We start from the raw sequence: 21011 nt of genomic DNA on the forward strand, positions 1-21011 counted from the left end.
CCAGAGGGTGATTCTCAGAGAATAGGAGGAAGAGGCACGCTGACTGGGATACCAAATCTGCTCGGTCCTGTTTCCTCCACTGGGCACAGGCAAACACTGAGGGAAAATGAAAAATGAGGCAAGTATGAGCTTCCTCCTCCGCAACACTCCCACGGCCCCCAACTATTTTCAGAGCAGGGGGACTGCTGCGTCTTCAGAGGGCGTTCATTCACTGACTACGTGGCCTCTCCCCATTCCTTGGACAATCTTGCCCACGCCCCAGAGAAACACCTTCCATCTGCATCATGCACAGAGCAGAGATGTGGTGTGCACTGCTCCCAAGGCTCCATGCAAGGAGGGACCTTCTCACGTGGCTTCCTACCAGCGTACATCAGACCACGCGTCCTTGGACACTCAGTCCAATCCGTTCTCTTTGAGCGCTTGGGATGAGACAGGCTTCAGGCACATCCCTTCTGAGTAATTTATTTTCAGGGTGCAGGGCCCAGACATACCAAACTGCTTCTCAGGAGAGGCGGTGCTGGGCAGCTCAGCACTCTCACTGTTTTCCAGTTTCCTTCCCCACCTCCACTATTCCTTTCTGAGGAGGAGGAAACACAACTGGATGCAGTGCTCACAGCCAGAGCATCATTGTGCTTCCTGGTTTGTTCTCCGTCTCTTTCTGTACAATTTGCTGTGTTTTTCCAAGTACGAGGATGGCAGCTATGCAGTCTGTGCGAACCAAAATGCTCACCCCTAACAGGCAGCAACAGTTTCAGATACACCACCACCACCACTTATGTACAGTTAGGACTAGGTTTCCCCAAGTGCATCATTTGTGTACCCCGAATTTACTCCTTTTTTTTACCGCCTAGACACCCACAGTCCCTCCACAGATGACCCTCGTCCTTGACAAGGGTTGTATTGCCAGCAGACAAGGGTTGCAATGCAACTCCACAACAGTTGTGTTGCCAGCAGGCACTGCTGTTTTACTGCTCACCCTTTCTCTCCTCCAAGAAAATGCTGAGTTGTCAAGTGCCATTTGTGAAGCCACTTCACCGCATTCGGCTGCTCGCTGATGCTCCATTGTACGGCCATGAGTTAATGCAGGCCTTCCTTTGCTGATCAAGGACATCCACGACTGGCTACCAGCAGCCAAGTAATCACAGCCACGAGCTGCCTGGCATACCACACCTGAAGAGCTACCTAAGTGTGCTCAACCTGGCGGTTGGTATGGTTTGATTTCTGGGTGATTCTGTGTGACACCAGGAATCGGAGACAACGATCTTTGTGAGTCCCTTCCATCCTGGGATATCCCACGGTTCTGTGGTTGCCTCATCTGCTGAGAGAGGCTGAGAGAACTGGGGCTCTGCAGCCTGGAGAAGAGAGTTCTCCAGGAGTCCTGAGAGCAAGTGCTCGGTATGTACAGAGTGGCTGTAAGAAGGAAGGGGACAGACTCTGTAGCAGAGCCTGCTGTGACAGGACAGGGGGAAATGGTTCCAAACTGAAACAGGGGAGATTTACATTGCATGTGAGGAAGGAATTTTGACAGTAAGGGCAGTGAGGCACCTGCACAGGTTGTCCAGAGAGGTGGGGGATGCTGCGTCCCCGCAGACAGCCAAGGTCAGGGGATGTGGCTCTGAGCACTGATGGAGCTGTGGATGTCGCTGTTCAGTGCAGGGGAGCTGGACTAAGTGAGATGCCCTTCAGAGGTCTCTTCCAACTTAAAGGATTCGATGACTGTACGGTTATTAACTCACGCGCAGCCATTAGGGCATGCATATTTAACGAGCATAAGCAATAGAGTGTATACTGCCTTCTTTCGACCATGAGAACCAGGAGGACTGTATTTGATACATGTTCTGGTAGGAAGAACAGCTGGGAAAGATATTCTGCTCAGATTGGTCAGGGTGATCCCGAGGAAAAGGAAAACCCACGGAGTGTTGTTCCATTCCCTTGCTCGAGCCCCAGCTGCGCTGCACGGCTCGTTGTGGACCACGGCCTATTCTGTTTAAGTGCCTCGCCTCTGAATTTGCTTTTGTTTATAGATTCTTCTAATCCTAATGCCGATTTGGTTGCATAACAGCAATATCCTCCTGTGCTCAAAAACCCTTTACTGGTACCAAGCGCAGCTTCAGTTTGGGGATGACACAAAGAGCAGCGCTCCAAAGTTCGTTTCTCCCGGCTCTCCGATGGAACGCGGGAGGCACTAACAGATAAGAATCCCGCGCGGATCGCGCACGGGCAGAACTGTTTTCAAACACGCGGTCGATTGTTCTCAAAACGAGCGGTTGTTTTCCAAACAAAGAACTCCCATTTCCGAATCTCTGAGCCAACACGGCGCTTTCCGGCCGTCAGCTGAACCGAGTACCTGCAGAATACCTGCTAACGGGACAGCCCCAGCGTCCGCTGACGGCGGGGCCATTTCCTGCGGGGCAGCGCCGCGATTTACGCGCGCTCAGCTTATCGAATCCCGGCTGGGAGGCACCGAGACATGCCCATTGCGGTACTTTCCGGCGTCCTGCAGACAAGCCAGAGCCGCAGGCGGACGGCGATGACTCGGCGATTCATTTTGGAGGGGTAGGTCCCGATACAAAATGTCCGCGGCAGCGGCGCCGGTCCCGCGGCCGTCTCCCGCATTCCGGCTGCGGGACGGAGCCGAACGCACGTGTCGAGTCGGGACGTTGAAGGTAATGGCGGCCGTGCGGGGCGGGGGGGGCTGCGTCCTCGTCCCGCTCAAGGACGGCGGGAGCGACAGGAAGCGTGCGGGGCGGCGGGCGCGGGGCAGAAGTTAAAGTGTTAATTTTATTTCTGATTTCTCCGCTCGGCAAAAAGGACGTGCTGCTTTCTATCGAGGAAACGAAAAAACGCGGTGGTCGTTGGGTTTTTTTGGTTTTGTTTTCTGTTTTTTCCCGTTCTTTTGAAACACGCACGGGGCGAAGCGGTGGCTGAGTTCGGGGCAGGGCGCGCGAGGTGCCGGGCGGTCTGAGGACAAAGGGGTCACCGCCGGCGGCGCTACGCCTCGCGGCCTTTTTTTTTCGTTTTTTTCTCTTTTCCCCCCCCCCTTTTTTTTTTTTCTTTTCTTTCTTTTTTAAACCCTGTCGCTTCGCCGGTGCCGCGGCAGCCGCACAAGGCGCTCAAACGCCTTCGCGGAAATCGCCGGGCCGCGCTTTCCCCTCCCCCGCTCGCCGGAGCCCCTCGGGCCGGGCGGTGCCCCCGCGCCCGGCGCCACGCAGGCCGCAGCCCCCACCCCGGGAGGGCTGCCCGCCCCCCCCGCTCCTCCCGGCGCCCCCAGCGCGGCGGCTGTGCGGCGGGGCGGGGCGAGGGCAGCGCGCATGCGCGCGGGCCTCGCCCCTTTCGTTCCCTCCCCCGCCTCCTCCTCTGCGCAGGCGCAGTGCGGCGGCGGCTCGGCGAGGGAAGGGCGAGCCGCGCTCTGGAGCGGGGGGGACCGGCGCGGCTCCTCCGCTCCGCCGCCGCCATGGCGGGCGCGGCTCCCGGTCCGGACGAAGGCGCGGCGGCGTGCGCGGAGAGCGAACGGCCGTCCGTCTCGGCGGCGGCGCTGGCGCGGATGGAGCGGAACCGGCGGCGGGCGCTGGCTTTGCGGCAGGCGCGGTTGGCGGCCCGACCTTACCCCGCCGCAGGTCGGATGAAGGCGCGGCGGCGTCCCGAGCCCTTCTCTTGGGGCTGCGGGGTCCGGGGGGGAGGGGAGGTTGGGGGGACGGTGAGGGGATAGTGGAAGGGGGGGGGGGGGGGAAGGGGGGGGGAGGGAAAGGGGGGGTCGGGGCGCGGAGCCGCCGGGCGCCGGGCGGAGGTGGCGGGAGGGGGAGGGGGAGCGCGCGCGCGGAAGGCGGTTGGAAACTTGGGGGGGGGGGGGGGGGGGGGTGGCGGGAAGGGGGGAAAGAGAGTGGCCGGGGGGGGGCGCGCGCGAGGTCCCCCCTCCCCCCACGGGTGGGGGGAGGGGGTATTCGCGCGCGCTCCGCGCCTCCCCGCGCAGCGGGGGGGGGGGGGGGGTCGGCGTGCGGAGATCAAGATGCGTTCGGGCGCCCCCTGGCGGCGGCGGCGGGCGCTGAGGCGGCGCGGCGCGCGGTTTGTCTTCCGCAGGCGGCGTGCGGGCGCGGGGCCCCCCCAAGGTCGTGGACACGGGAGGGGGCTTCTTCCTGGAGGAGGAGGAGGAGGAGGAGGAGGAGGAGCAGCGCGGCGCCGCCGAGAGGATCGTGCATCCCCCCGGTAACGGCGCGGGGCGGGGGCGGGGGGACGCGGGCAGGGCGGTTCCGCGGGTTTTTTTTTTTTTTTTTTTTTTCCCCCCTTCCCGGGTTTTTTAGTTCCCTCCCTGCTCTCCCTCCCCCCCATTCTTCCCGGCGCGCCGCGCCGTGCACACCGCTGCACCGCGCCCGCCGGCACTGCGGAACGGGAAAGTGGGGCACGGCGCTGCCCTGCCGGTAAGAACCGCTTCTGCCTTTGGTTTCGCGATTCTGGTTTTGGGATGGCAGCGGCGAATCCGCCCCGCGTGTCCGGCAGAGCCACCCGCGTGCGGCGGCGGGTGCATGCCGACATACTGCGTCGCGATATTCTTTCCTCGGTAGCAAATGGAGGCGTCGCGATCCCGAAATAGATGCAGTTTCTTTTCTGGGAATGCCTTTGTCTCGCTTTGTTCTGCGCTGGATCAGCCGCAGCGTCGTGGTGCAGTGTCCCTCTTTGTTAGCCGGATTCAGTACGGCAAGGCGCAGCCCCGTGCTGTCGGGATGGGGTTTTTTTTCGTTTTTCGTTTCCTTTTTGTAAATCTTACTTCGTTTTTTTTTCTTTCTTTTCTTTTCGTTTCTTTTCTTTTTTTTTTTCTTTCTTTCCAAGAAAAGGCGTGGGGACGCGGGATGCCTTTGCAGCGGGCGGTTCGTGCTGTGTAATTCATGATGTCATTGTCCTAATAAAGCGCTTTTCTGCCGGGCAGCGCTGCCGTGCATTACGAAACGTGATGTAAGGGCACGCCATGCGGACGGGCTGAGCCGGGTCGGATGTCGGCTGGGCGCGATCCGCTCCCGGCGCGGCCGCTATTAAAGACGAACGATACCGCACGCCGCGAATTAACCTTCTTTTTTCAGGTTTTATTAATATTCTTACCCTGTTGCAGCGCTGCCTAGGAATGAGAACCGTGTAAGGCGTTGTATTTTTTTTTTTTTTTTTTTTTTCCCGCTAGGATGGTTTTATTTCCTTTTTAAACGAACCTCCCCCGTAGCCAGCAGTTCCCCGTCGGTGTCACGCGGAGCACGAGCGGACGGCGCTGAGCACCCGGCGAGGACAGCACACGGCCGGCGCAGAACGAGCCTGGGCTTGGAGCAGTGCTGAGAGGGCTTGGGGAGAGGATTGTAGTGGAGCTCCATCCCCATTCCACTCCTAGCAGCTCTCTGGCCATCCACCCCCGCTGCTGCCGGCCGAACACGGATACGTGCCCGCCGTCCCGGGCGTCCGTCGAGCCCTCGGGAGATGCAGGCGTGTCGGGTGGGCGCCGGGCGGCCGAGCTGAGGCCGTTTCAGTGCCGGCTCGGCTGCCCCGCCGCCCCCCGCCGCCTTCCTCACACCCGTCCCCTTCCCCGGGCCCTCCCTGCGGCCCCGCGCCGCGTGGTCGCGATGTGGGCCGCGGGGAGGGAGCGGTGGGAGCGGGCGTGAGGCGCCGCGAGGGAACCGTGGTGGTGGGGGGGTCGGGGGGTCCTGCTTCGTTTCTTAGCCATTGTTAAACGGAAACCGAGGCGTGTGCTGTTGAATGCTGAAACCTGACGCTTGGTGCAGGGAAACTTCCAGCAAGTGTAGAAATGCGCCGGGGCGGGGTGTGGGCGCATGGCGATGGCTTTGCATCTGTATTGTATCTTCGTGGAAAACCGTTTATTATAGAGAACTGGAATCGGTGTGTAACGACTCGTGTGAAATACAATTAAATGTTAGTAAAGCTGCTTGCAGTACCACTCGCTTGCGTTCTGTTTAACGCGGTAGTTCTTGACAAGAAAAGGAAAAAAAACGATCTTTCTTTCTGTTAGCGCCCGTGCTACAATTTGACTATCTCATCTGTGGAGACTGTGGCAAAGAATTCATGGACTCGTACCTAATGCAGCACTTTGATTGGGCCACGTGTGATAATTGCAGGTATTGCAGACAGTGGGCGAGCCTTCGTTTCTTTACCGTAGCCTTCCGTCCGAAGCCCGGAGTTAACCGTAAAAACTCATCAGACGGGAGGTGCAGCGCCGACCTTTGTGTCCCGCGTTGCGAAAGCGGGGAGGTGGCGGTGCTGCCCCGCGGGTGCGGCACTGCGGGGTGCGGGGAGCCGGGCAGCGCGCTGAGTAACGCCGGCTGTGCGGGGGGAGGGGTGCGTGCCGCATGGCGGCGTGAAGGTGGGGTGCGGGGGATGGGGAGGGGAAGGGAAGGGAAGGAGCGTTGCCCGGGGAGGGGGAGGGAGGGCAGAGCGGGGCAGGCCGGGAGCGGAGCCCGAGGCCGGTGGGGGTGGGGATGGCGCGGTAGGGGACGGGTGGGTGAGCCCCATCGCGTCCCCTTAGCGAGGAGAAAGTGCTGGAAGCGCCGCGGAGATGGCTGGGGTGGGGAGACGCGGCCAACCACCGTTTCAGCAATGAATGGGTGGAGAATAAAAGATGGCTGCGGGAGCTCCGCGGGCAGGTAGCCACGTGCAGCCGTGGGAGCGGGGAAGCGGTCGGTGGGCAGTTCCGTCCGGGAGCTGCGATGGGCGGAGGGCTCACGCTGCCTTCCGTTCCGCGGCGCTGCGGGCGCGCACGCGGCTCTGCGTTGCTGCCGGCTTCGGTGCTTCCTGCCCGGCGGAGCTGCTCCGCACCGAGCGATCCCAGCTGAACTCAGGATACGGGACAATGTGAATTTTATTCTATTTTTAGTTATTTCTTTATTTTGCCTTCAATTGACGAATGCCGCCGTGGGCAGACAGCTTTTCATCTGCAAGCTGTACGTTTTAAGATTTCCAGGTTTTAGTTTTCTTGCCGCTCTGTCTGGCAGTGAGAAGCTGTCTGCGTTGCTCACCTTTGCGATCCGGGGCTGTGACTCGGCCGGTCCGCCTGGCTCACACTCCTTAGCTCCCGGCCATGTGCTGGGCTCGTGCTTTTGTCCCCTGAATGGCTCCCGGCTTGGGAGAAGTGCCCGAAACAATTTGTGATTTCGTGGCGCGGAGGTTACGTTTGTTGTGAGAAAATAAAAATCAAGAGAGGAAAGCCCTTCAAGTTTCAGACAAAAGATGCTGAGTCTGTTGGCTGAAATGGGACTCGGTCCCGGGAAACCTGTCCTGCAGTTCAGCTGGGTGCTTGGAACTCCCCGTGAGCTGCATGCATAAAAACGGAGGGGATGGATGGGGGCTGTTGCTCTGCTGGAATTTCAGGAATGCATGCAGTCTGATGGGAACTTGGGAGACTAAATAGTGCTTGGTTTTCCTGGGCAGCTTTCTCATTGTTACTTTATATCTTCCAGAGATGCTGAAGATAAACATAAGCTCATCACAAGGACAGAAGCAAAAGAAGAGTATCTTCTGAAAGACTGTGACTTAGATAAGAGGGAACCGGTGCTTAGATTCATTGTGAAGAAAAACCCTCATAATCCTCGGTGGGGTGACATGAAACTTTACTTAAAACTGCAGGTACAGAGAAACCTGGGACATTTCCAGCTCTTCTTACCTCTGCCTGACTTTGCCAATAACCCAAAGCTGTAACTTAAGTTTGGGTTTCTGAACCGTTTGCTAAGGGTGGGAATGTTCAGTCCAGCTGTGTAAATTCTCTCTGTGGTTGAAGTAGAGAGGTGTGGTCCAAACCCACGCAGACATCCACGTGTGAGTGCGTTCTCGAGGCATCCAGCACGCAGGTCTGCCTGCCTGTGTTGCACAAGCAGAGGTGCACAGCCTCGTGGTGCAGAGCACGGGTGTGCAGCACGGTCCTGCGTGGCTCGTGGCAGGAGCGGCAGCTTCTCGTTTGCTGCTTTGCTAAGGACGCTGCGGCTCTGCTTGAATACGCATGGAATTGCAGCTGGGCTTCAATTGGGGTGAGCTTACCCACCTTGCACCGTGGAAAGTTCAGATTCGTGAGTCAGTATTTCCAAGGCAGAGGCAGGATTCATGGTGAGACTGGTGGTGTGCGTAAAGTATGCTCGCGGGTCAGATGCTTCTGTCATTTCAGGGCAAAAAGAAACACATCTGTGTCCATCCTGTAGGTAATCAAGCGTGCTCTGGAAGTGTGGGGGAATGAGGAATCCTTGCAAGAAGCAAAGGAGCAGCGCCGTGACAGCAGAGAGAAGATGAAACAGAAGAAGTTTGATAAGAAAGTGAAAGGTAAATGGGTAAACCTGGACAATGCGGTACCTAAAGCAGTTCTGTCAGTTCGTTCCTCCATCTGCCCGAAACGCTCAGTTTTCAGTATGACAAAATGGAGGTCCATCGTGGCCCACGGCAGTGAGCTGGGAGCAGTCTGGTCTGCTCTCAGAGCTGACCAGAGATGAATTTCAACAAACAGCGTGTTACAGAGCTTTTTCAATTCTTTGGTATCATGCACGGTGTGCCTTAGGCATTCCCAACTTGTGTTTTTTCAGTGGTTATCATCCTTACTATTCCAAGGTAACATTTAGAAGAGTTTTCAGCTGGAGTAATTCTGACCAATGCTTTCAGCTCCAACATGCTGGCTGTTTTTACAACTGCACGTTTGTTTCTTAGCCAGAGTCTGCATTGCCCACATCATGCCTGCTCAGCTTCAGGTTCTCATTCACTGAGCCCGGAGGAGGCAGAACATAGGATTGAGCAAGCATGGGAATTGCAGCAGACTGCAGCCAGGATGGTGGAGTGCAGGGCAAGGACAGGCCTTGACTTGAGAGTGCTTGCACCCTGACTGACTTGGTTGAAAACGTTACCACCCTTTGCTGCTTAATATTCCTGCTACCCACTTTCAGCATGCAGGTCTGCGCCCGGTTCACTTGCAACTTTGCTGCCACAACTGCACACCCAACTCACACTGCAGGGCATGAAGCTCAGAGAACACACTGTGAGCAGAACGGAAAGCTCTTCCCAGTCCTGTAAAAAAACAGGAGGTGGCTTTACAAAAGGCTTTTTTATGGAAGGTTCCAACTAAGCTTTCTAGATGTCATTGAAGGGCAGCGCTTAAAAAGGCAGTGGGCAACACGTGCTCCCTCCAGATAGAAAGCTCCTGTGAGCTATTCTCATGGTACCTTTCAAATCATGTAAACGAGGTGAGGTTACGTTGGCTGCAAGGCAAATCAAAACTTGTTCTTGCAATACCAGATTTGCCTTCACATTCATGGAAGACAGTCAGCGAGCAGACTGCCAAAGTGCAGGCCTCGGAAAGGTGGGTGGCTTGAATTTTGTTAACTGACACTTCAGAACCCTCAGAAAGCCTTAAAATTTCTCGTCAGAGCTTCGCCGCGCAGTGAGGAGTAGTTTGTGGAAGAAGACAGCCAGTATCCATGAACATGAATACGGACCAGAAGAAAGCGTTGATGAAGAAACGTACAGGAAGACGTGTACTGTGTGCGGCCACGAGTTAACTTACGAAAAGATGTAATGTTAATTTGTTTGTTGAAATTCATTACCATCATTTTTAATCATATTCTTTATTAAAGAAATGGCAGTTGGGAACAAGCTGTTAGCAAGCTCCATGAATAATACAGTCAGTTCTGTACAGAAGAAGGTTAGGCTTCCCAGCTACATCTTAGGGGAGAGCATGCACATTTTTAACAGGCTGGAAATGGCTGCCTTGTGGGATGAGAAGTTGGCGTTTTACCCTCGTTTTACATGCTGATGAAATTTAAACAAGGTAGATTTCCCTCTACTCTTCCTTCAGTCAGAGCTGAAGGAAGTCTCTGTATTTGCACCAGCTGTTAGCTGATGTCAGCTCCCATATGTCTCAGGCAGCCAGTTCCTAAGCGCTGCCCAGGTGGTTGCAGAGCGTGCTGCCAGGCTGGCTCTCCCTGCGGGTGGAGATGGAGACCTCCAGCTTGATGGAGGGAGGTGTCCTGTTTTGGGATTGTTAAAGCAAAGCACCGTGCTGAAACAGTCAGGTTGCTGCCATGTTCTATACTATGAAGACTTAAGTATCCTTCACTGATTTCTTTTCAAGTTTTGGACCAAAAAGATGACTCTTCGAGTAAAAGCGTATCTTCATTTACCATCCTGGTGTGTGTGAGTGGTTTCTGGTAAAAACCTATTGGTGGGCAATTGGTGGGGAGAAGCATTCCAGGGTAGATCTGTCTAAACTGAGCCGAGTGTTGTTTGTTTGCACGAGAGGTGGACTTTGGTCCAAGTTCAAATTCCTCAGTTTTTCAGCTCCTCACTGCTCTTACACAGTGACCAGGGAACGCATGTGGAAATGGCCACTGTGAGGGAGCCTTCTACCAGCTGTTCTGTATTTATTCACCGTGAAATCCAGTGAGGCATTAGGGGAGCCAGGACCCCCGTGGCTGTGCGGCAGTGAAACAGGGCAGGGAGGAAGGCTGGTGGTTCTGCTGACAGACCTCCACTTCTCAGCAGCTCTCCCATGGTCTGCAGACCCCTGAGGGCAGAGGATCCTCGTTATCTGGAAGGCAGGTGACCTGGCAAGGCTTTTGGAAGAAGGCTCCAGGCTTTCAGCATGGCAGGCCCATCAGGCTACGCGTGCTGTGGGTCCCAGGCCTCCCCTGCAGCTTGGGGCAGGAAGGGTGCTGTGCAATGGCTGAACAACCTGCCTCCCTGCAGGCTGTGACAGTCAGCCTGCAGCAAACACCAGGGGCCCCCGCTGCCCCATAGCGGCACGTGTGTGGGGGCAAAGGAGAGGGAAAACTTGTGTGAACACGCTCCTGGCACCAGGCAGCACCCACACGTGCATCACTTGGCTGTGCACGCAGGGTAGGTTCATTAGATGCCCGTAGCACGCAGATGGAAGGTGCCTGTCAGCGTCCCAGCAGTGGCACAGGGGAAATAGAAGCGCTCCATGACCGTCTGCTTCTTGCACCCGTGCAGCTCTGCTCTGCTTCAGCAGCTCCCCCCAAAGGTAGGACAAACACAGCAGTAACCTGCTTCGCCTTCATTTATTTTTGACTTTAATAATTGTGCATTTTTTTCCAACCACACCACATTTCTACAGCACCTTTACACTATTCACCACCCCACGCTTCCGCGGTTCCACGTTTCTCCAGCTGGCTAGCTGCTGGTACAAGCATCTCATTCTTCCTATGGACCAACCGGTTTCCCAAGTCAAGACAGATGTGTGCTGCTGGACTTGGAAAGAGGGGAAGCTTCTAACAGATTACTGAGATGTCAAAACCCATCACGGGAACTCCATTCATAGTGAAAGTGCAAATTTGGTTTTAAGCCATAGGATTATGCTGTCCACGTGCAAGTATTTGCAACTGGATCCCCAGCACCACTGTTTGTCGAGGCTCAGAGCAAGTTACAGGTTTGCACGTTGTAACCACATTGTCACTTCTACAGAAATCACATTTACAGTCCTTTAGATCCCCATCATTAGTTAACACCAGAACTCCTTACTCATCTGAGACAGTGGAAGAAAAAAGCCAAACCCCAATTAAAACTTCTACAATGCTAAATGTTTCTTTTAAAAAAAACACTATTTAATTGCTCAAGAACATCAACAGAAAGATTTGAAGCAGAACTGTGCATGACTGACAAAACTCTCTGCATAAAGCAAATTTATAACACATAACAGTAAACCTTAAAGAAGAGAGGGCTCAGTCAAACCAGAGGGGGTAAGCAGTGAAAGCAGAAGTAACAAACTGAAGTCTATGAGGACACATCCAGCTGCAACAAGCCACGTACAAGCTTACGTCGACACTCAAAAAATTTCCTCTTTGCTCTCCTCACTTTATTAGGAGGTCAATTTATTAATGTTGGGATGAATTGCATTACGGAGCATAACACTGGAAAAAAAAAATTTGTACAGGAACAAAATTACATAAAATTCATCGGTTTCAAGCTTGAACTGCGTAGCACTGGGTATGAAATTCTCTAAACATTCACCCACAAAGTAAAGAGAACATAAACAGCTTGGAAGTATACTGTACAGTACAGACCTGAGCACCTAAGGCAGTGTCTTTGCCATTCATCACTGCTTATCATAACACAGACCACTCTGATTTGGCATTTCTATAAGTAATGTTATTTGCATAACTCAAAACTAAGGCTACTCTATTTTCAGGTTACGTGTTTCCCCAGTCTGAGTCTCCTGGCGAGAAACCTCTTCAGTGAGCATCAAAATGCTTTCAGGTGACACAGGAGCTGCGTGTTGCCGTAGCAGATACGGCCACCACAGAGCAGTTGTTGCTAAGCCAGACAAGCAGTGGCACCTGGTTGATCCACCATGGGTAACAGAAGCATTTCTGGCAGCACTGCAGGCCTGCAGGTCTGGTTCGGTGGCATGGCAGCCCTAAAACACAGTCAGGGTTGCAGTTACCAAAGCAGAAAATCTGTCCCACTCCAGGTGTTGCTCGCTGCTCCTATTTATCGGTGGAAGCGACTGCCAAGAAGAGGTCGTAATTTTGACCAGACTGTAAAAAGGATTGCATTTTTCAGAGCTTATCCATCAAATTCCTCTACTGATTGCTTATAGCTACTGGAATAAGACACCAGACAATACATTTTAAAAACATACTCAATCCGTATGCTCTATACTACTTTAAAAGCTTAACGCATTGTTTCACATGCCCCAAATTAAGACACTTTTCCTATGCCATACTAGAGACTTTATCACACTGCTCACTTAGAAAGTGCATTCCCTTTCACACTTAGAAAACACTACAAACTGCTTCACATTTCTGCAATTTCTCTGATTTAAGGGCCAGGCAGAGGTAACAAGTCCTATATTGATTTTTCCCCAGTTTTCATTTTTATATAAACAAGGGAGAAAGAAAAATACTACCATGAAATCAAGAGTCAAACCAAAATAAGAACAGATTAGAAGAATTCACACTACTTCATGTCAATCCCCTAAGAGTTCTATCTAGTAAGGCTTAGAATGCTTACAGACTGCTGTTGGTTAGAGAACTGAATTGTTTTATGTAGGAGCATATGAAAGCCAGTTTTAATCAAAAAGTTTTTTTCATCCCCATGTCAAGTTAAAAAAAAAAAAAATAAATTGTTACAGTCCTGAAAACAAGACTTCACCCAGGAATTCTCCTCAGGCCTGCAGAGCACAGAACTGCTGAAAGACGGCCAGTATGTGATGATCCAGCTCAGCTGTAAACAGGAGGTTCTCGAAGGTCACCATGTACTGCTGGATTATCTGGTGATGCTGGCGGATAAAAGATACCTATGTTGGTGAAAAGCTGTCATCGAAGCTGCCATGCACACCTCTGACTAGAAAAGCACAACGCAGGGTCGGTGGAAAGGAAAAGCACACGCTGCTATATGGTGCCAGGAAGCGCTGCTCTTCGGGGGGCTTTTCAGCCCTAGACACTGAGCTGGGTGCGAGGAGTCAGGGGCGGCTCAGAGGTACTGTAACGGACCCAAGGCAGCGCTTCAATCTGCAGCCACATCTGTGACCAGACCAAGCTGCGGCCCGCGGGAGGATTACAGCGCCGCTCCTTGCTGTCACCCACTTTTCCACGCACCTTCTGCTCACACAGGTACAATTTTTCTATTGCTGTCACTGTCACCCAGTTACCTGGTTTAACAGAGACTACAACTGCTGTGCTCAGCAGCCACCAGCACATCAGCTCCTGCCCACAGCTCCGAGCCGAGCAGAGGGAGGGCACTCACCTGCAGGAAGATCTGCTGCAGCCTTTCTATGCAGCTCTTGTACCACGGCGTAAATACATCAATTCCGCCCGTCTCACAGCGCACTAAGTGCTCAGTTAACAACATAATGAAGCGCTTCAAGAGGAAAGAAAAAAAGTACATTCACTCAATGCCATCAAAGGACGGCAGCTCCTAACCTCAGTAAGTGCATCTAGAGAACAGAAACTTTAAATAACACCACGAAAATAACTGTTTCACTTTACAGACGCTGGATTTTGCCAGCCAAAAAAAAAAGAAAAAAAACCAAGTTACTTTTTCATTCAGGAATCCACACAGCCAAAGAACTTTGCTCCTGTGTGCATAAAACTAAAGAGGTCCTGTCTGCTCAGCCGCAGCCTGCTGTGGGGCGAAGGATCAACTCAGGATCAACTGTAAAACCACAGCAAGCCCCTCAGCTCTTTCCTATATCCTCATGCTTGAGATACAAGCGACGTGAAAGCTTGTAAATTCAGTGACCTTTAAAGCCTGAAGAGAGGAGAGCTCGCCCAGCATTACCTGGAATATAACAAGGAAGAGATTCTTCTGCTCGCTCTGTGCTGACTCAACCTTCTCCTGCAAGCGCTCTATCTGCTCCTCCAGAGGTCCGTCCTCCCGGTCACTGCTCCGGTCATCATCATCACTGTCTCGCTGCAAGGGACAACACAAGCCTAACTAGCAACACGTGGGCACTGTCAGCGTCCTCTGGATCCACCTGGCATAAAGCTGCAAGGAGACTGAGACTGCTTTTTAGCTCGTCGAGTTTTGTATTTTGAAGGGCATCTCCTTTCAGTACAATGAGAAAATCCACTTGGAAGAGAAAAGAAAAAGCCAGTATGGGAACAGCCTGAGAAGAAGATATCAGAGTAGCCGGAGGAAACTTAAATATTTACTAGGATGAAAGCCAAAAGATGTAGTTTTCTCACTGCCTACAAACCAAAACACCTCACTCCTCCAGAGTAAAGCAGTAACTCCCCTCACAAAATAAGCAGATAAAATAACCACAAGAATGCGGTGCCAAACCTCCAATCTCAGATAGCAAGGCCTTAAGACAAGATTAAATAGGATACAGGACACAGTCTGATAGATTACACTACATTCAAATATAGATGTTGCTTCCCTGATTGTTTCCATGTAAAAATGCCCCCAGATTAGCAGCTAAAAACTTCAAGTATGTCTTAAAGGAGCATATACAATTTGTGACAAACGCAGGGACTTGTCTTGCCTTATGCATTAAATTGCAAATGAAACTAGTTAACAGGAGATAGCAACAGCTCCACGCCAGCATCAAAAAATGGGAAGACCAGAGCAACGGGAGTTTCAGTGTATTCTTTTTATAGGACCTCGCTTCCTCCCTTTACCCCCTATCTACAAAGGTTTCCTGAACTTAAAATGCTGAGTGCAACCTAAGAGAAGCTTTGGACTCCCTCCATAGTAAGGCAATCCACTTCATGCTGGGAACATCAAAATCTGATGGTTTACTTCCTCTAAAAGGAACGATGATGCAGCAGAGCACCAGCCTGCAGGACCACTCACTGTTGCATACAAATGCTTCTTCCTGGCAAAATACTCATTTGAAGTATTCAGTAATAAACGGCTGCAGCAAGAGATGAGAACAGACACAAAAAACACTGACGTATTTGTTTCGGCGTGCCAGAGAAGCTCTTTGCCTCACAGTAAGATCAATGACTGCGGCCAGGCCTTCAATAATTACTGGCATTTATTAACTGCTGATCAATGTAGATCAAGGATGCAGACAGCTGTAACAGCTGTTGCTTGGAGTGAGGGGAACAAGACAAAGGGTCTGGGACAAACGGACAGAGGCAGACTGCAAGGTGGCAGTGGACTCTCCGCAGATGTCTCTGAAAGCACGAGTGACTTGCGTGAGTTTCTTAAAAAACAATCCATTTTTGGAACAAGTTGAAGACTTTGTGCAAGCAATTACATTCAAAGACCAAGTCTTGACTAGCAAACTCGCTCTCTGCAGCTCTCAAACTGACTTCTTCTGTCACTAGCAAGCGTTACACTCAGCCAACAGCACTGTGCCAGCAGCTGGCAGACAGGCAAACTCTCACCCCGTTTCACTATCCCACCTCAGACAACAGAATACAACAGAGGTCTGGTCGTCGGTTTGTTCCATACAGTAATTTAGGTCACACAGAAGTGCTCAGAAAAGTAACCTGGAAGAGGAGACGACAGGTGCCAGTGTCAGAATCCAGCAGCCTCCATCAGAAGAACAGTAACAGCCAACTTTTCGATAGCAAACAGCTGTTTCCGTGCACTTCTGCATGGAAGCCACAAGAGTTCTCTTTAACAGAACTTACTGTAAATACGTAGTTTTTACCTGTTCTTACTCCCAGTTAGGTGATGGAATCCAGATGAGAATGCAAATGGAAGATATGCTAATACTGGAAAAGAAACTTCTGCAAGGAAGCTTGGACAGAGCACAGACACATTAATTCCCTTACAGATTTTATTAAATTCTTAGGTTATGGCTACCTTCAGAAACACGGATTGAGAACACATATCCAGTTTTGCTGTCTTCCTGCCATGAATGACCACGTTTGTACAGGTACGTGCATCCTGGTAAGGCATATTTACTCTGCCCTGCCCCAAAAGCAGCTGTGCATCATTTTGACTGCATGCAGGTTTGCCTAACTTCACTTAAAAAATAATTAAGAATGCCAAACAAACTACTCACTCTTTTGTGTTGTCTGGCCAATCTTGCCTTTGTGTCCTCCAGTTCTTTGTGAATCTTCAGAACATGCTTATTCATCTTACGAATTGTGGAATGCAAGATCTCCCAGATGTAAAACCTAAACACACAACTCAGGTAAGGCCTTTCTCTAGGAATGTTTTCCAGCATCCTTCCGCTTTGACGTGTTCAGAGACTAACTGCAAAACGACGTTCTAGAAGGATTCTTGTCATATAAACACAATCCCAACTCAGACAGAAAAATGATAAAGTATGCATTCAGTAGAAAAGACTAAAGGTCAAGCATACCCTTTCCTTGCATTGCTTTTGAGAGATTAAGCTGTAAACCGCTCACTTAAAATACTAATTCATAGACAAGCCCACGTGTTACCTAGTAAAATCATGTGCAAGCTCTGAGGAGAAGATCCAGTTTGCTACTGCAGCACAGTCAACAATTTGTGTCCGAATCATCTTGTCCACAAGCACAGCGATCATCTATATTTTGTGAAAGACAAAACAGTCATTTCTACCAAAATAAGGTCTTGGGCAACATAAGTAGTACTCCAGTCCTGTATAAAACCAGAAACAGTTTGATGAACTCAACAGCAGTATTACTGGGTGATTTCAAAGTCTTTAGACCGCTGCTGTCTAGAAATGACATCTGGTTTGTCTAGCCTAAAGCTACTCTAAGGATCAGTATCGACTACATAAAGCAAGTACTTTTATTTTGACCAACAGTTCCTTCCGTTCCTCGTGAAAGCAATGGATCGTTCTTCATTAGCATAACTTCCTCTTAAAAACAATAATTATAAGCATCAAAGCTGAAAGTGAAGCAGCACAGACACAACTCCATGTACATGACATCAAGGTACTCAAACCAGAGCATACATAACTCTCACATGGCCATAAAGACAGAGAAGCTGCTGGCCTACACTCTCCTTGAAATGCAGTAATTTTCAGTTATGGCAGTAACCACTTTCCTGCAGGCTCTATTGCATTTTAGGACAGAGTCAGTAGTGAAGTGCTTGCTGCAGGCAGTGCCACGATTCCAGGGGCTTTGCAAGTAGTCCAAAAGGCAACTGTGGAGAAGAGCTGCAGACTAAAGCAGTTACAAGCTGTTCAGAAAAAAAAAAGGCTTATCTTGGTTACTCATGTGCTTGAATGTCACAACGTCTAAGAACCACAGCCTGCAAAGCATTTATCCTCACAACTACCCTTCGGCACATAAGGAAGTGTAACAAAGCTCCTTTTAAGGAAGGGAAATTAAAATAACCAAATGAATCATACAGAAGACTCAGGACTCAACTTTCACATCCCAGGATAGCATCCTATGCTCCGTGAGTCTTCCTGTAATGCCAAGAAGAATCTCTGATTACTTCCCCTGATCTTCCAAGGAACAAGCTTAGGATTTTGGGGAAAACGTCTCATCTTGGTGTTAAAACTTCTTGTCATGAAGGCACCACTACAACCACACTAAACTAGTCTAACGACTACCAAAAATCACCATCTGCAGCACAGCCCTCAAAATACTGATAGCATAAGGCACAACAGAAGGCGTTCCCATTCACGACAGAGGAGGGTGAACTGCAAAGAAACTGGGTCCACAAGTGCCCTGTGTGCCAGAGATGTTGTGGACACACAGACAAGAAAGCACCTGAGCAGAAGCAGAAGTCTCAACTATAGTACCTACAGGAGAGGAAATTCAGGTTCCACGATCGAGGCCTTCAAAACATCAGCACTTATTTATAAAATGCAATTTTGATTTATTCATAAAAATCTAACCGAACTGTTCAGTATGACTTTGAAGCCTCCATCTCAGCTTGGCCATACTGCAGTACAAAGGAACGAAGAGGAAAAGGATATGGACATTAGACTGCAGTAATGTAATTTCTTCTGATCCAATTAAAGTAAAAGTAGGTCAAGACTGTAATCATCACATTTTCAAGGTCAGTATTTTGGGCAAGAAATTTAATATCTTTAAAAAAAACACTACTTTTTGAGATATATATATTTTCTAGAACTGTATTTGAAAGATATCTATACCTGGTGCCGCTTGTCTTTTGGGCACTAAATTTTCTCTAGGAACCATGGAATGCAGTCCATAGGTTTAGCAGCAGAGGCAAGGATTATCCCCTGCCCACAGTGGAACCATTTCTTAATGTCTCACAGTGTAGCTGTGAGGTGTGCTGCCCTTTCTATTACAGTACCCCGTAACTCAAGCACATCAGTAAGCAACACATAATTAACGCGGGCAAATTCAGTGTGAGCTCCTCATTTTTATTTCTATGTTTAGGAGAATGACAGCTGAGGGAGAAAACAACTGCTGTGAAGAAATGGAACTGTTTAAACAGCTGAGGTGTTTTCCATAGGCCTTCCAGGGTGCTATTACCTCTGATTGAAGAATGAATGCAATCATGCCTCTGCAGTCTGACTGCTCCATTCTGAACAGTTACTGACTGCAGCTCTGCTCATATGCAACAGCGACTTCAACCTGATCTCTGTGGAATAACTGCATACATTTTGCTAGCAAGTGGAGAAAGCCTACAGACCAACCAAATTCCCCCATTTCTAAGAACATGGCTTGCTTTTGTTAAGAGATGTACATCTTATTTCAATTCCATGCATCAATACCATTTTCCAATTCTGAACAGCAACAAGTTCTCTTGCATGACGAACAGCATAGCATGAGCCCGAGCCAGAATGACACAGCCTTTGCTCTCCCACAAGTAACTGAGAAATAAACGGCCATGTAGTGTATATTTTATCTCCAGCCTTCCTTTAAATGCGTTTCATAATGGCAAATAGAATTTGAACTTTCCTTTATATCAGACGAAAGTCAAGAAGGTTTTGAAGGATATAAAGCAAACTAAAATGCTTTATTCAGTGTGACCTCAGAGAGTTTAAACTCAAGTGGTGCTTGACACTGCAGTGCCTCACCTGTGGATGGTTCTTCCAGACCTCGTACACAACTCTCAAAACATGGAGTTTTCCCTCATCACTTTCAGCAAGCGTTTTGAAGACTTCATGAAACCTTTTAACAGACGTAGATTAGTCAGTGAAGGAGCAGGGCTCAGGTCAAAAGGGTGTCTGATATGAGGTAAGTGGTTTAGATTGCCCAAAAGAGGAAGTTTTGGGACTTTATACCGCTTTATTCCTGAACAACTACTAACAGGAAAATACAACCAATTGAGCTAAAAAAGATATACTCCTAAAAGCAGCTTAAATCTCAGTGGTGAATCTCCTCCTGCAAGGTGGACTGTATTTCTCATATACCCAGAAGTACAAGGCACGCAGAAATGCTTCCTGTGCTCAGCTGGGGCAAAATGTGCTGCTTTTAGAGCCTTAGACCTTCTTGACATGTTTCCATAACTTCAGACACCCAATCTGCCCCTTCTGAAGGAAATGCTGCTAACGCCTCTGTTTTAACGAACTTACTCATACACAGCATTCACACAACACACAGCATTCACCACTCACCATTTTGGAACTACAGAGAACGACCTAATGGCTGCCAGTGCTGGTGTGCAGCAGTGAAAACACCATGGATGTGTACTCACCTCCGCCTGCCCCTTACACTACTGGCTGCAGGTTACAACCTACAGTTTATAGTAAACATGCCTCTAAAAGGCTTCCAGGTGCAGGTTTTTGTATCAACCACATACTTCCACTGAGGAACAGAAAAGTAATTCATTAAAGTGCATCTGACTACTGCCTTCCTAGGTCATAGATGTGTAATATCTCTGAAGCACAAAGTATTAAACTCAGTGTGTAACTGTCTGTTACATCCATCCATATGTTTCACTTAACATTTACAACACTTCTGTTCCTTCAGTATATATACTATGAGTGTCACTGGCTCTCAGAGTCCTACTACATTGAGAAGTACCTAAGGCACTACTGAAGCTTGCAGATCATTTTTTTTCCCATCGTTTCATTTACAGAACTAAACAGTTCTGCCAACCCTCAAACAGTGCACGTCACACTTACTTTGCCAGGGCGCTGAAGGAGTGGCTGAAAGACTTTGCAGCAAGGTGGAGCAGAGTCTGAACGAAGACTTCTATTTTCAAAGGATTGAAAGTAAATCCTTCATCTGCAAATTATTTAAAGTTTTATATGTAATGCTTACAGTATCAACTGTAGAGATAACTGATGGTTTTAACTCATTTCAGGCAAAGATTTGGCAATAAGGCCATGCAAGGCAGAGAAAGGTGCTAGCAAACAATTTAGTATTTATTTTACTAAACACTATCCGTGTTGCAGATAATCACACTCCCAGTTTGCCTTGAGGAAAAAACACAGAAAGATTTCCAGGTCAGTGAAGAAGCTACCAGAGACACAACTGCTATAGAATAACATAACAGCACTCAGATAGCAGCAGAGGACAACCAAGGAAGCTGCAGAAGTATGCAACAAGATGAAGGCATGGTAGACCATGAAGAAAGGAGAGTAGGTGTGGGGAGGGAAAGCTAAAAATGATTAGGATGCAGAGGATGGCCTTTTCTGATATGGGAGAAAAGTCCAAGGAGTGTGCATAACAAATATGGGTAGTAGAGGTGAACGGTGCAAAATCTCCTCCCGT

The 21011-nt window shown here is 50.0% G+C and overlaps 2 protein-coding genes across 3 annotated transcripts in view; one reads left to right on the forward strand and one right to left on the reverse strand.

Annotated features, from left to right (window-relative positions):
• Window positions 1-3454: 3454 nt before the first annotated feature.
• XPA (XPA, DNA damage recognition and repair factor) lies at window positions 3455-9535 on the forward strand (the record flags this gene model as incomplete). Its single annotated transcript, XM_079548664.1, has 6 exons — window positions 3455-3617; window positions 4078-4203; window positions 6002-6107; window positions 7446-7611; window positions 8178-8295; window positions 9387-9535. The coding sequence occupies 6 exons, from the start codon at window positions 3455-3457 to the stop codon at window positions 9533-9535; spliced, it is 828 nt and encodes a 275-aa protein (XP_079404790.1).
• Window positions 9536-13141: 3606 nt separating this feature from the next.
• The window catches only part of NCBP1 (nuclear cap binding protein subunit 1), a gene marked incomplete at both ends in the record, with an annotated part of 30477 nt that continues 22607 nt past the window's right edge, over window positions 13142-21011 (reverse strand). For both annotated transcript variants that reach the window (XM_079548690.1, XM_079548691.1), the window contains 7 exons: window positions 13142-13255; window positions 13723-13836; window positions 14257-14388; window positions 16439-16553; window positions 16824-16927; window positions 19370-19463; window positions 20420-20522. In XM_079548690.1, the coding sequence (XP_079404816.1) occupies window positions 13142-13255; window positions 13723-13836; window positions 14257-14388; window positions 16439-16553; window positions 16824-16927; window positions 19370-19463; window positions 20420-20522 (776 nt within the window). The remainder of the gene's footprint in view (window positions 13256-13722; window positions 13837-14256; window positions 14389-16438; window positions 16554-16823; window positions 16928-19369; window positions 19464-20419; window positions 20523-21011) is intronic.

Source organism: Tetrao urogallus (assembly GCF_951394365.1).
Source record: "Tetrao urogallus genome assembly, chromosome: Z".
NCBI classification, from domain to species: domain Eukaryota; kingdom Metazoa; phylum Chordata; class Aves; order Galliformes; family Phasianidae; genus Tetrao; species Tetrao urogallus.